Source organism: Austrofundulus limnaeus, unplaced genomic scaffold (genome assembly GCF_001266775.1).
Source record: "Austrofundulus limnaeus strain Quisiro unplaced genomic scaffold, Austrofundulus_limnaeus-1.0 Scaffold1011, whole genome shotgun sequence".
Taxonomy (NCBI): domain Eukaryota; kingdom Metazoa; phylum Chordata; class Actinopteri; order Cyprinodontiformes; family Rivulidae; genus Austrofundulus; species Austrofundulus limnaeus.
Window position 1 is genome coordinate 59,094 of NW_013953413.1, and position 15,070 is coordinate 74,163.

General features: G+C 39.4%; 1 protein-coding gene and 1 long non-coding RNA gene across 7 annotated transcripts in view; one reads left to right on the forward strand and one right to left on the reverse strand.

Moving 5' to 3' along the window:
* Positions 1-15,070, reverse strand: part of LOC106533737 (glutamate receptor ionotropic, NMDA 1) — a 46,291-nt gene that overhangs the window by 24,490 nt on the left and 6,731 nt on the right. For 3 of the 6 annotated variants that reach the window (XM_014030163.1, XM_014030162.1, XM_014030165.1), the window contains exons 3-11: positions 14,551-14,727; positions 8,518-8,580; positions 7,615-7,712; positions 6,223-6,344; positions 5,752-5,926; positions 5,269-5,413; positions 2,663-2,749; positions 2,388-2,523; positions 1,666-1,793 (exon numbers count right to left, since the gene is read on the reverse strand). In XM_014030163.1, coding sequence (XP_013885617.1) covers positions 1,666-1,793; positions 2,388-2,523; positions 2,663-2,749; positions 5,269-5,413; positions 5,752-5,926; positions 6,223-6,344; positions 7,615-7,712; positions 8,518-8,580; positions 14,551-14,727 — 1,131 coding nt within the window. The remainder of the gene's footprint in view (positions 1-1,665; positions 1,794-2,387; positions 2,524-2,662; positions 2,750-5,268; positions 5,414-5,751; positions 5,927-6,222; positions 6,345-7,614; positions 7,713-8,517; positions 8,581-14,550; positions 14,728-15,070) is intronic. The other 3 variants (XM_014030166.1, XM_014030164.1, XM_014030167.1) reach the window with 1 other exon arrangement.
* LOC106533738 (uncharacterized) lies at positions 2,510-6,289 on the forward strand. Its single transcript, XR_001312275.1, has 3 exons — positions 2,510-2,598; positions 2,716-2,825; positions 6,202-6,289. It is a non-coding gene; the product is annotated as an uncharacterized LOC106533738 (long non-coding RNA).

The window sequence follows — 15,070 nt, forward strand, 5'->3', positions numbered from 1 at the left end:
CTCCTGGTTACTCAAAAACAATTATGTGTATGAGGTTTTACTAATCTTAAATAGCTAGGGAAAATTAAAAATTCACACCAAGCAGAAGCTTGGGACCAAGGGGTGCCAGCAGGGGGGCTTACCAGTAATTTTAAGAGTGGTCTTTGCCCCCCACCCCTCCCCGGCCCCCCACTTTCTGACACCCCTGCAAACTGCCTTTTTGCCTTCATATGTTGTATCTACTGTATTTATTTCTATTCATTGTCCTAGTTAGGCTTTATCTTTGGTCCCGAGTGTCTCTGGATGAATAAATCTTGTTTCTGTTCCCTCATTAAGTGAACTTTTGTGTACTCCTGTCATTCAGCTTATTGTGTACTTTTGTTTGTGTGATTTGTGGGACGCTGCGGCAGTCCGTCAGCGGGGTAGCCAGCTTTAATGTATAATGAATAAGGACGGAGGTTATTTTTGGTTCACCCAGTGTTCCTCCACTTCTCCTCTGCAGATATCAGCAGTAACCTTAACCCAGATGGAGAGGAGAAGCTCACAGATCTGCATACACGACTGAACACGACAACGGTAAATACTATAGACATAATTTATTAGACATAATTCAAATGTTTGGCTAGATTGTGTACTATTTATACTTTAGTAATTTTAGCACTGTTGAGAAAAATGCACCATTTTTCCTTTGAAGCTACTAGAAAATAAAAAAACATACAACTTCTTTCTCGGCAAATTATTTCCACTGTAAAACTGCCCAGACTTTAATGTTAGTTGTAACCAACCCCCCATGTGATAGCATAACCCTGACCCCAGGCAAATTTGRAAAATGCCAACARAGTGGGCGGTGCCAAGAGACAATGAGGGGCGTGGCCAATTGTGGGGATGAGTGAGGATGTGTGGTCAAGACAAGGGAACGTGACAGCTAGCTTAATGTGACAAGCTAATATTTCTGAAAACATTTCTGAATTATTGTATTTTGTAAAAATAGTTTCATTTTATACTGTACATGCAACTATGTTCCTATCTGTTTATTTTTTTAACCTTTGTTTAACCAGGTAAATTCCATTGAGATGACATCATTTTTAAGGATGGATCTAAAGGCAGACTTAACCTGGTGTTTTTGGACTGTGGGAGTAAACCAGAGTATCTGGTAAATAAAATTCACAAAAAAAAAAAAAGACCCTAGGCCCATCTATGTTCCCTCGTACAGGTGTCGATGTACTTATATTTCCCGGGAATTATGTTCCTCAATACCTATACTCCATAGAACCTATGTGTCCCAGTACTTAAGTTTCTCGATACTTATCTTTTCTTGTACCTATTTTCCCCGGTTCTTTTGGTTCCCAGTACATATGTTCCTCAGTGCCTATGTTACCCGATACCTATCTTTTCTGGTACTTATGTTTCCYAGTACATATGGTCCCAGCACCTGTGTTCCTCTTTACCTATGTTTTCCGGTATCTATCTTACCTGGTACCTATGATACCTGGTATTTATGTTACCTGGTACTTATGTTCCCAGGACCAATGCTCCTCAGTATCTATGTTTTCTGGTACCCATGTTACCCAGTACTTATGTTTCCCAGTACTTATGTTTCCCAGTATATTTCCCAGTAGACCTACTGTATGTCTCATTCAAAAACAAGGATGTAAAAAAATGTATTGTCTTAAGTGCAAAATTTACCCGTTCTTGAGTTCCAAATTTCCCGTCAGCCACCAGATGCACCTCATAGGTAAAGTTCATGGTCATGGCCAACTTGATCAGGAGATCGATACAGAACCCATAGCAACACTGGGGCACAATTGGACGTCCTGCAACGGAACCAGCAATGCTTTCAAATTACAAACACGGAGAGAGAAATATTTATGAAAAATAATGAGTCGCAAGCACAGAAGTCCAAAAATATTGTTAAAATGCCTTTTACTAATGGGATTGCATTCAGATAGCTCTAAACACAACGAACAGCCCTATGGCACATTGAAAACCACCTCTGACCACTTTACACTTGGTAGTCTGGACAGAATCTGCCCAACTATAAGACCTCAAACTGAACTGATTTGCTGTTTTATTTTAATCAAAGTGGATTGAAGTTCTATAGAAGAGGAAGTTTCTCTTTGGTTTAATGTTTGCTCTGATTGTTTTAGAACCTACCGTGGTCACTGTAAGCTATAATAAGCTGTGTCAATCCGAGGGCAACAGTGTGAAACAGGGTTACGATATATTATTTCACGTAATTAAACAAAGTTTAATTCACAGTGACAGTGGACTTTTACAGGACACTGAAATGTCTCTGAACCACGTTAATGTGGGGTGCTTGTATGAACAGAGGTGTCAGAGCTAACAACTTGCGGTCAGATTTGTAACAAGATGTCAGCTTTAAACACCCTGAGATGACAATATTTTACCTGGGATGGTCTCATTGGGCCCTGTGCAGATAACTTTTTTAATCAGGACTCCATTTAATGTCATTTCCTCTTTGCATGTTCCATCCTGCTGAGTRGGTTTCACGTAGACAAAAGGCTCCTGGTGGATGGTCACGATCTGCAGCAGACAGGAAACATTGGGAATAAATCAATGTAATTTTCCTCTGCTTCATTAGAGAAACGTGAGTTTAAGGTGAGGAAATCTGTGTAGACATGACCGCTACATTGCCCCCCCCTGCCCCCCCCCCCACACACACCTTTAATCGGGTGGACATCTGGAAGCCCTGTGGTTTTTCGGTCTCCCCTCCAGGCCAGATGATCTTCCGCTGATTGTTCATCACCACCTGCAGGGATGGCAGGCACAGAGCTGCATTACAGGGGAAAGAAGGCATGCTGCTGATGAGGCTCCCAACACTCCGGGTGAGCATCACTAATGAGTCATCGTTACATAACCACGACTCAGCACTTCACTTATTTATTGCCTCAAACGCGGAGCTGTAAATAATACCTGAGGGTTTCAGGGTCTTAATAACAACAAACCCACCAGCAGGAAGCTGATTCCTGATTCCTCATGTCCAGCATTGTGCTTTGAAATAAACACTAACAAATGTAAAACAAAGGAATGTAATACAGATTTAGTTATAATTAACTGTTAACTAACTTTGTTTTATCAGCTTTTTACTACATCTGCTTAATACAAGAGATACACAATACTGGTATCCAAGAATCAGGTACTGGTTCGGATACCATGTGCTTGAACTTATATACATAAAAATGTTTTTTACGGCATTAGTCAGTCGTTTACGACARACAAGTAGCCCAAAAGTTAGGGATGCACCGCTATGAAAATTTCAGCTAATTTCGATTTTATTATTGGTCTTATGACCGATATTACACAAACACACAAATTATTTACATGCATATACGTACAAATACACGTGTCTTTTTTCGATACCATAAAAAACAACCAGACCGCTGATATGGCTCTACTTCAGTTATTCCTGGCGCAACATCACTATCATGATCTAACAAATACCACTCAACCAACCATCTCCCCTCCCAAAACAGAAACACAAAGCTAAAAATTGGAAAATCAATATCGGATATTAACATCAGCCTGGTTTTACTTATCAGACCGATACCGATATTCTAAAAAAAATTCTAAGAAATTGGTCATTTCTAAAAAAATGACCAATATCCGTCATGACCAATATCTGATAATGCCTATCAAAAGTCCTAACTATTTGGTAATTCTAACCCATCAATGAACGATTGGACCAAACAAGTCAACAACTGTGTCATACAAGTTAACTAGTAAACATCAGAAAACCTTTTCGTGTTAACTAGTCACCACAAATTAGCCAACTTGTGAAACCCAGAAAAACAACTAGTTGATTAATAAACATTAAAATGAGGTACATGGGCACAATGTCTGTTGACCAGTTGGGATTTGTTACAGTTTTGGATGTTTACTAATTAACTTGTTTAACACAGTTGTTTATTTGTTTGGTCCAATGGTCAACTAGTGTGTGAAAAGTCAACTAGTTGGGATTTTTGGGGTATTAGTGCAGCAAAATTGTTGACCAGTTGTTAAACTAGTCAACAACTGTGTCAAACAAGTTGTTTGTATGCAACAGAAACCCTACATGCCAAGGTGCACTGSTTGACCAGTGAGCATAATTTGTGTCAACTGTTTAATGTGATGGTTTTTGATGTTTATTAATTAACTTGTACAGCACAGTTGACTTGTTTGGTCCAATGGTCCACTAGTGTGGGAAAAGTCAACTAGTTGGAATTTTGGGGCTGCTAGAGAAACAAAATGAGTGACAAATCATCAAACTATTCAACACAAATTATGCCACAAGTTCATTTACGCCATTTTAGTTTTTACAAACCAGCCAGTGGCCATAATTGTGTTGAGCAGTTAATGTGATGGTTTGCTAGTTAACATGTAGGGTGTCTGTTGTGTGCTAATCAAGTTGTAGCCTACGACACAGTTGTTGACTAGTTTGGTCCAATAGTACTAGTGTGTGAAAAAGCCAACTTAGTTGGGACCTTTGGACTCCTAGTGCAACAAAATGGATGACTAATCGTTAAACAAGTCCACAGCATAAAACCATTTCAGTAGTACGCAACAGAAACCCTACATGTTAAATAATCATCAGAAATATTGCCCACTAGTCAACTACTGAAAACTAGTTGACTACTAAACATCAGACTAGTGTAATGGGACATGATCTCAGTTGACCAATTAAAATATAAAGGTATTTGATGTTTACTAGTTAACTTGTACAACACAGTTGTTGACTAGTTTGGTCCAATGGTCCACTAGTGTGTAAAAATCAGTTGGAACTTCTGGGCTACTAGTGCAACAAAATGAATGACTAGTTGTCAAACTAGTCAACAACGGTCAAACAAGTTAATTAGTATGCATCAAATACCATTACATCTTAAAGTGTCACCACAAAATAACCCCATTATACACAATTTTAGTGTTGACTAGTTAAATTTATAGGGTGCACTAGTCGACCAGTGGGCATATGAGTTTTTTTTTATGTTTACTAGTTAACTTATACGGCAATGCTGTTGACTAGTTTGGTCCAATGGCCCACTAATGTGTGAAAAGCCAACTAGTTGTGATGTCTGGCCTACTGGTACAACAAAATGAATGACTAGTAAGACTTCTGCTCCAACTAGTTGAGCAAAAGAGCCAGTAGCGTTACAAGCACGTTTGTTGAACTAGTGCAACCAATCGTGAAACTGATGCAGTGATGTCGTCAGCTAGAGGGTGAAATTGAGAGTGGACACCAAGGACTTAGAATAAATACACAGATGGTTTCCCATAAGCGTACTTTTGCCTCACCTGAGTTCCGTTGTAAATGCCGACTTGAACAAGGCGAGACTTCTGGTAGTTCAGGATGCTGTAGTGTGCGTACTTCCTGTCTCCATCATCATTGAACTCAACGCGTCCCGTGAGGCCCTCTGGGTATTTAGATGACATCAGCACCCTGCAGATAAACAAAGTGAAGCAAAAGGGTAAAAAGTGCATCTTGTTGTGTCAGTTCTTTTGTGTTCTGAATCACCACTTTTTTTTGTTAGAAAACTTGATGACGGAGCTGCGGTTGCTGAGCTTGGATAATATTTGCAATTTGCTGCCGTTTCTGTTCAGAAACAGATTTTTATGGCACTGCAGAGAGTCTTTAGTAAGTAGGTCAGCTTCGTCTGTTAAGAGGAAAGTAGATTCTGGAAAACCTGAAGGAGATGATGGAGTTTAAACTGAAATGGTTGTTTATATGATTTATTACGCTAGTTATATTGTTAKCGGTTCAAATCAAAAGGGTATTACCGTTTAAAGAGGGGTCCGGTTTTCCAAATGTTGGTGTTGCCCACACATCCCCTCGGCGGTTCGGTGATGTTTTCCTTCTCGAACAGCTCCTGAATGGACTGGGCCACCACGGCCACCGCGTCATTGATGTGCGCCGACTCGTTCTTTCCATTGATGAGCTGGAGGGCGATCAGACCTGAGAGCAACAGAGGTCAACCTGAGCAACGTGTTTCCTGTTCGTGGTGACGCCGTCAGATATCTGAACGCCACTCATATCAGACCCTTTGTGATCTTTGAGACGGCGATTAGAAACCAGGATTTATATTTAATTAATGCACACAAGATGTTTAAACGATTAACACCAAACAATTTAAAAAGGCAGAGGGTGGGATCCATCCACTGTTACAGCAAATCTCTGTAATCCTGCTCAGCTTCGGAGTAAAGCCCGGGTTAATTCTGTCTGTTCTGCAGAACTCCGCGGGATGAACGTACCATCTGGTGCCTCACTCAGGGCTTTACCCGACATCTCCCGCTCGCCCACCAGCCACACGTAGCCCGAGCCCGTCATGTTCAGGAAGCGGGCGGCCTTGTACACGGCGGCAGCATCGTCCTCGCTGGAGACACGACCAAAACACACAAACAGGATCAAACTTTGGTGACTGAGAGTCTAATGAGCTTTTTATTGTAAATAAAAAACAACACTGACTTTACCAGCTGCCATTGAAGGTGAGCGATAATACTGATTCATTTGTCTGCCTGTTAGCAAAATAAATTTGGTGTCGGCCAAATTTATTGTCAAACTAGAACTGCTGAAATGGCAAGTGATTTGTCAACCAGATGTAAATGCCACTATTTTTAAGATGGCAGACCACAACTGGTCCAGTGGTGGTTTGGTTCACTGTATGTGTTCTAAATCTGGCAGTGCCACAGCTAGCTTGATTGTAGTTGGGTTTATGTGACCTAAATCTGTCAATGCCACAACTGGCCCAGTTGTGGTTTGGTACACTGAATGTGTCCTAAATCTGTCAATGCCACAACTGGCCCAGTTCTGATTTTGTACACTGTATGAGTCCTAAATCTGTCATTGCCACAACTGGCCTGGTAGTAATTGGTTTACTATATGTGGCCCAAATCTGTCAATGCTACAACTGGCTGGATTGTGGTTTGGTTTACTGCATGTGACTTAAATCCATCAATGCCACAACTGGCCCGGTTGTGGTTTGGTTCGCTGTATGTGGCTTAAATCTATCAATGCCACAATTGGCCTGGTGGTAATTGGTTTACTATGTGTGGCCCAAATGTGTAAATGCCACAACTGGCCCGGTTGTAGTTTGGTTTACTTTATGTACCCTAAATTTGTCAATGCCACAAATGGCTGGATTGTGGTTTGCTTTACTGTATGTGGCTTAAATCCGTCAATGCCACAACTGGTCCAGTTGTTGGTTKGTTCAGTCTGTGGCCCAGATTTGTCAATGTCATAACTGGCCTAGTTGTGGTTTGGTTCACTGTATGTGGCTTAAATCCATCAATGCCACAACTGGTCCAGTTGTTGGTTGGTTCACTCTATGTGGCCCAAATTTGTCAATGTCATAACTGGCCTGGTTGTGGTTTGGTTTACTGTATGTGGCCCAAATCTGTCAATGCTGCAACTGGCCCGGTTGTGGTTTGGTTTATTTATTGCTGGCCTATGTACGTATGGACCAACACTGGCAAGCCACATCTGGCCCAGAAAGGGACTGTCATTCTTTGCATCATCTGTGCCAAATTTTACATTTTGCTATATGGAAATAGACAGATTTGATTAAAACCATCAAAGTATCCACAGAATATAAATCTACAACAGATCACATTTTGGCATCAACAAGTTTGTGTTTAAGGTCTCACCTGGCGGACAGGATGATGACCCGGGCCTCCAGCTCCTTGGCCTCCAGCAGCAGGGTGGTTAAGTTTGTCTCCTGACTGAACTGTAGGACTTTCTCTGCCTGTGGTTGGGGCAGAAGAAAGGTCAAGCCAGCTACTTTTTCCCAGCCAACAGACACCGTGCTGCCTCGTCACCTGCGTGGATCGAGCTTGGCCGTTTTTTTTTTTTTTTTTTAGTTTGAAAAACGAGAGACAGAGGTCAAAAGGTAGAGAGCGATCCAGGGGGGAACCGGCTCAACTAAAAAAAGGGAAAAAAAAGCTTGAAGGGAAAAAAAATAAACTTTTGCATTTGTTTGCATGCAAAACTGAGGGTTATCAAGGCTCCAAAGAAGAACGTGCATGTGTTAGGTAGAAGGGGAGAAGAAGGTCAATGCAACCAGTAACTAAAAACAGGTGTAAGAGGGATGAGGGGGACGTTTACCCTCCAAAAAATAAGAAAAATAAACAAACTGCTTAAATTGGGGGAAGTGCTACAGAGCAGGAGGAAGTAGCATCTGGGAAAGTCCCACACTACCCGATCTCCACAAAGGAATGGACTTGCAAWCTTTATTTGTGTGTGTGTGGGTGTGTGCGTGTGTGTTTCGAGTACATGCATTTTTTTATTGAAGGAGAAAATGAAAATGATAAAAAGCGGGGGCGCTGTTTTCTTTTTTCTGTAATGACCGAAAAAATATTGCTTCATCACAAAATCATTCTTTCTTTAAATTATTAAATAATGGGACATATCTCAAATTAAAAGTAAAAAAAATAAAGACGTGCTATCAAGAGAGGGTCTTTTCTGGGTCGGCTGGTGACTGGTTCGGGCTGGTTTCTAGTTGCTACGTTTGGAAAGTTGGTGGGCGGCGTGCATTGACCATGCAAATATACCTTAGGTCCTCGCTTGTTGTCATAGGACAGTTGGTCGAGGTTTTCATAGTTCCTTTTTTTATTCTGATGAGTAATGTGCACAGAGAAAATATGCAGACACAGAAAAATATTATAAACAGTTGAAAATGGAGGGCAGTAAAGCATTCCAACAAATCTCCACTTTTCTGCTTCAAATTGGGACCTTTAACACCGGGGCTTGCAAAAACATCAACGCCAAAATAATTCAGTTTGTCTAAAAATAAAGAAAGTGAAGAGTTAGCTAACCGCTGAGACGACAAACCTGTTGGTGTGTTAGTTAGCTGTTAATGGACTTAAAGTTTACAAAATCTAATTTAGTGGAAGCTAATTAGTCAGCTAACGTATTTTAAAGCTAGTGAAACAGCTAAATCACTAAACAAATCAAACTCAAGCATCAGTGCTATCATGCTAGTATCAATACGATCCAATAGCAATGGGCACAGCTAATCAAAAAGTTAGCTTCCCTAACTCATAGTCCTCTAACTGTTAAACACTGACTGGTGGGATTGACAGAAACCTGTTGATGTTAGTGGACTTTAGTGTTAGGTAATTGGTCAAAGTTAGTGAAAAGGTTACTCAGCAAAACAAAAAGTTTGTTCTGCTAGAATAGCGGAACCACGCCCACTACTGGTAATAGCAATATCCAAATATGGTTGAAGGTTTCTTCTTTCAAATGACGTTAAGCAAACCTCATTAGAATGAAAATAGACCCAATTTCCAAGGTTAATCCTGATTACTGAGCCAGAAATCACAAAATGCGCTGAGTTTAGCTCAACCAAACCTGACCTGTTGATGTTAGTTTATTAGTTAGCTGTTAGTGGACCTAAAGATGGCAAAACCTAATTTAGTGGAAGCTAAYTGGTCTACTGACGGTGAAGTTTGTGAAAAAGCTAATCTGCTAAAGACAAACTCGGGCATCAATCCCATCATGTTGTTATCGATATGACCCAAGTGGTGAGTCTAAAAAGCTTTGCTAATGGTAAATTGCTAAACAGGTAATAATAATAATAATAATAATAATAATAATAATAATAATAATAAAACAAAAACAAAGGATAACAAACATTAAAACAAGTAAAAATTAGCAGAAGCTAAGCTAGTACAGCTGTTACTCAGTCTGCGTCACACGTTGTCGTCTTCGAGCTGAAAACTGGTGAGACTGACACAAAGCTGTAGATGTTAGTTTGCTGTTAGCTGTTAGCACACTTAAAGTTGACAAAACTAATTTATCAGAAGCTACGGTATGTGATCTGCAGCAGTTTTCAAAGTTTGTGAAARARTTAATGTGCAAAATGAAGAATTAGCTATGCTATTATAGCCGGTTGCTGATTAGCAGAACTGTACCCACCACTTCAATAATTATTGTTTTAGTTCTAAATAAAACCAACCTAGGCGTGTTGGAAATGTTTGTTTATTCAAATGATGCACTACAAAGTTTTGAAGGTTATTTTAGGCCGTGAGTGTTGTTGGTTCAGTACAATTCAAAATGGCCGCCACAACAAAGCCACTTTAGCCCAAACAAAAATGGCTAAAATTCTGATAATTTTACAGATATTTAGCTAAAACCTTGGCATTAACTGTTGGAGTCAACCATGTTTGTTTATTAGCAAAATATCCAATGAAACACTTGAAGGATTTTAATGAAACACCCACAAAGAAATGTTTAAAACTGATTAACATTTGGAATCAATCTAACTTAAGATGGCCGCCACAGCTAATCGACCTTAGCCCACACAGAAATGGCTACATCCCAGTAAATAAGACACAATACAAATTTATAGAAAAAAAATAATTATCTGAATCTGGTTTTGTTCTCATGTCCTGCAAGAAACTTGTATTCCTCCCTGAAACAGGAAGTCATATTACAGAAAAAAAAACATCTAAAATGTTTCTGGTCCATGAGTTGTCACACAGCTGTCATGAGTTCAAAGCTCTCACATCGATGCTTCCTGACTCCATCCCTCATAAAAACTAGACTGACTGCACATCAATACAATGTTCAGCCGGCACATAAAACACCCAGCAAATCCTGTCCAATAACTCCTCCATGTAACGCTCCAAAGGGACCCATTACACAAACAGGCAGAGTGTATAATTGTGTCAAACTTTTATGCTCGAGTTGTGCTAAATGCTGGAAAATCATCATTAAATTAGAAGTCATAACTGCTTCATGCTAATGTAAACCCCTACACACCTCTGTCACTTCAATTTTACTAATATTATATTACTGTCAACCTGTTAAAATACACCAGAGAACAGAATTTATTTCATTCAATGTGTCAAAATAACAAACTGAAACGTATCTGTTGGCAAATCCTTCACTCTTACATTATATTTTTTCAAATTGACATTTTAAAACAGCGTCATAGAATTTCTGTTATGGATTTTAGTTTTGGTGTGCCACCCCTGTTTTCATTGGCCCCCYCCAAAAAAAATTCTGCAGGCGCCACTGCAAGGTTTAGCTATTAGCTGTTAGCTCAAACTAGCCATTAAGTTAGATTAGTCATTAGGATGAACTAGCAAATAACATGGATGTTAGCTTAAAATAGCCATTAGCTTGGTTTTGGTCTTAGCCCACACTAGCCATTAGGTTAWATCAGCCGTTATACGAACTAGCATTTAGTAGACTATGGTCTTTTTGAATTTAGCTCAAACTAGCTTTTAACTTGAAGTAGCATTTAGCTTACAGTATCTATTAGCATAAGCTACTTGTTAGCTCCATCTCTAACCCCTTCAAAAAATCTGCTTGTGCTTTATTTAAAAATAACTGGATGATATAGTCAAAGGAAGAGCTCAGAGGAGAAAAAAAATTGTTCTTTTTCAGACCTCGGCATGTTTTTTTATTAGCCTTCTATCATTTATACGTATTTTTAAATGTGCTCAAAACTAAAAGTCTCTGCTGAGATGCTGGTGTTTTAATTAAAGCGGTGCTTCATCAAATGATGTTATAGAACCGGAGATACCAGAACAAACGGACACTGTTTGTTTTCTCACTGAATGCAGACCGAGTATCAATATTTTACAGCTTTTCCAACATGCCTCAGGCAGTTTGCTTCCTTTACTGTCATTTTTTTTAAAGCAGACCTTAGTTATTTAGTAAAACTGGTGCAAAACGACTTCATCGGGATTTATTTCCAACATAATTRTGCTTTTTAAGCCAGTTTATTTCATTCAAATCAGATAGAGAAAGAGAGAAAAAGACTGCATGTTGAATTTTAATAGTTTATTGACAGCAGTGGAGCTATGCGGCACAGAGCAGCTAACTCTATATTAGACTATCGATATGCTGTTTGTTCGATTGATTTAGTTGTTTTTCGTCTCGTTATGTGACCTACAGAAAGTGGAATTCCATCAGACATGTTCATATGACTTTTTTGCATAAATATTGCTGCATAAATGTGGATTTATTTTCAAATAAAACCTAACACCGGCTCTGCAGCGGAATCTAAATATATTCATAATTGGAGTCTCGGAGGAGGAAACAGTTGCGGTAACTTGTCGCGGCGCAGATGGGCTCATTCTGAGATCCAAACAAAGACGAAAACAAACTTAAAAAGGCTTTTTATTTCTCATCATTGTTTTTTTTTGCTTTCAAGTGCAGAAAATGAATCTTATCGGGCGAATAGCTGCACAAATCAATCTGATTTTTCTCCAGCGGTTGAAGTGTTTTCCTGTTGGCGAGCTGCTCTAATCCCGGTAATCTGAGCAGCTTTCACTTTAGCTTCAGCTTCAAGTGTCCCCTGGGCATGTGTCATACTCGGCGTCTCTCCGGCTTTTGATTTAATTAAATCTCTCTGAATCAAGACTCCTTTCACTCGACCACACAATTACAGCAGAGAGCCCCAGAGAGGAAGGAGCAGGAAGTAAAAAAGTGCGTCCCCAGTGTGATTTCATCTGATTAAATGGATGCCTTGTCCTAAAGGGCGCACGCATCACTGCGCACTGAAAATATGTTATTTATTTACTTGAAGTTTGGCTTCTTGCTGACCCACATAAGGAGCTGAGAGGCAGATTTAAAATGGCTGCTTCGGCCTTGACTGAAAAAGCTAAATTTAACTACAAAAAAAAAAAGAAACCTACCCTGAAACAATGGCTATCAGATTTTTTTAAATGACTAATCAGAAAATGTTATGTGTAGTAAATATCTTACCCGTTTGAGATAGTTCTGTGAATGGCCTTAGTTTGAAGAAATTGATTCTGTTTCTGAGTTTATTTATTTAAAAACATACTTCCAATGAAAATACATTAATATATATTCAATTTCTTAAAAAGCATTGTTCTACTTTTAGATTTTAACTAATGTGTTGCTACTTTTAGCTACCATTCCAACACTTTTAGTTTTCGGAAAACTGCTTTTTGTTTTTAGCTACTAATTTATTACATTTAGCTTTTAGTTAAGACTGTAACATTTTTATTAATCATTCTGCCACTTTTAGCTACTGTTCTGTTGATTTCTTTGAGCTGCTATTCTCCTACTATTAGGGTCTCAATAGCTTTTTGCTTTTTTAGTTAGCTTTTTGTAGCTTTTAGCCCCTAATTTTGGTACTGTCATCTAGACCTTTGTCACTTTTAGCCAGCCTTTTGCTACAGTTAGTTTTTCACTAATGGTTRACATTAAAAAAAGCATTATTAGCATTCTTTTACATTTTGCTTTTAGCTACTGTTCTACTATTATTAAGGTTTCACTAGTTTTTTGCTCCTTTTAATTAGCTTCTTGGAACTTAATAGCTATTAATTATCATTTTGGTACTTTTAGCTTTTAGGAAGCTGTTTACTCCTTTGAGCTTTTAGATGTTTTGCTATTTTTAACTAGCCTTTTGTGATTGTTAGCCTTTTTGCTACATTTAGCTTTTAGATAACCTTTTGCGACTTTCAGCATTTAGTTATGGTTTGCTACTTCAAGCTAGCATTTAGCTACTTTTAGCTACCCTTTTGTAATATCCCACCAGCCTACATTTAGTTTTTAGTTATAGTTTTGTACTTTTAGCTTTTAACTACTGCTTTGCCACCTTTAGATTTTAGTTACTGTTTTTAAATTTTAGCTTTCAGCTAGCATTTGATTATTTTAGCTTTAAAATTAACTTTCATTAAAGTCATTAAACTCTTAGCATTTACATTTTTTATTAGCAGTTGATAAAGCATTTATTTGTGTTTATTAGCCACAAGCTTGGAGAAGTCATTAGATTGATCTAGGTGCTAGTACAAACTCAGATTAACTGCTAGCTTGAACTAGCATTAGCTCAAACTAGCCATTAGCTCAGACTAGCCATTAGCTCAGACTAGCCATTAGTTTAGTATAGATATTGCTCTGACTAGGCGTTAGCTTGTCAGTCCAATCAGAGTCAAACTTTTTCTCCAAATTAAGGTTGTTCAAAGGGATATCTACAGCAGGTAAGATGATTATTGTTTGCAACCTCTCAGCTCACTTCAAATGATCTGAAAGAGTAAAATACCCCGAAATCAACTTTTTGCCTTAAGGGTAATAAACACTTACCGCTAAGCTAAGGCTAGTTGTCACGTTCGCTCCTCCTGACCACACCTCCTCGCTCACCCCCACACACTTTAGGCCACGCCCTCAGTGTCTCCTGGCACCACCCACTTTGTTGGCATTTTTTGATTTTTGCCTTGAGGCAGAGTAATGCTTTCACGGGGGGGAGGGGGGGGGTAGTTACTCTTGAAGTATCCCTCAGTCTGTGATGGTTTGCAGAGCCCCGTGTTAAAGTCCACTATTTGGCTCCCAGTGTGGATAGACACAAGATAATTTGGACTATGGCAGAAAGCAACGTGAGGATGAGCAAATAAACATACAAACTTCTGTCAGATTAGACCACATTAGACGCTGTCGATGTCTCTGGGAATGTTAGCCAATGTTTACACAATGGTGAGAAAGAGATGTGTCCAGATAACAGGAAGGGGAGACAGTTACACACACACACACGCAGTCAGTCAAACACACACACACACACACACCTGAGGGCAGAGGGGTCAGCGGGTCGGGGAGCCAGAGCATCTCACCTTGGTCTCCCTCTCCTCCAGGAGGGTCTCCAGCCTCTTCTGAGCAGCCCGGCCCTCGTGGTCGTCACTCACGATCAGGATGATGTGGTTCCAGTTGAACTCGCGCATCAAGTCGAACCAAACGTGCGCCTGGTGGGAGTAAGGCGGGACGGTGCGCAGGAAGGACAGGTGGATACTCTGAGGAGGCAGGACAATAAACAACAACAACACTGTAAACAACCAAACTCCTGTTAATGAACCAGATATCTTAACTTCCTGACATGGCTGCTTTTTTAAAGGGAACTCTGACTAGTTTTACCCACAGACGTTATACAATACACATTTATTTCAACAACAACAACAACAACAACAACAACAACAACAACAACAACAACAACAACAACAACAACAACAACAACAACAAAGTAGAAATATACTGTGGGTTGTTTAGTTTTTAAATTAGGAAATTATGTCATTTACAGAACAAAGTTTTCTAGGTACATAGTAACACTTACATGGCGCTCCGGTGCGAGCTCTGTCC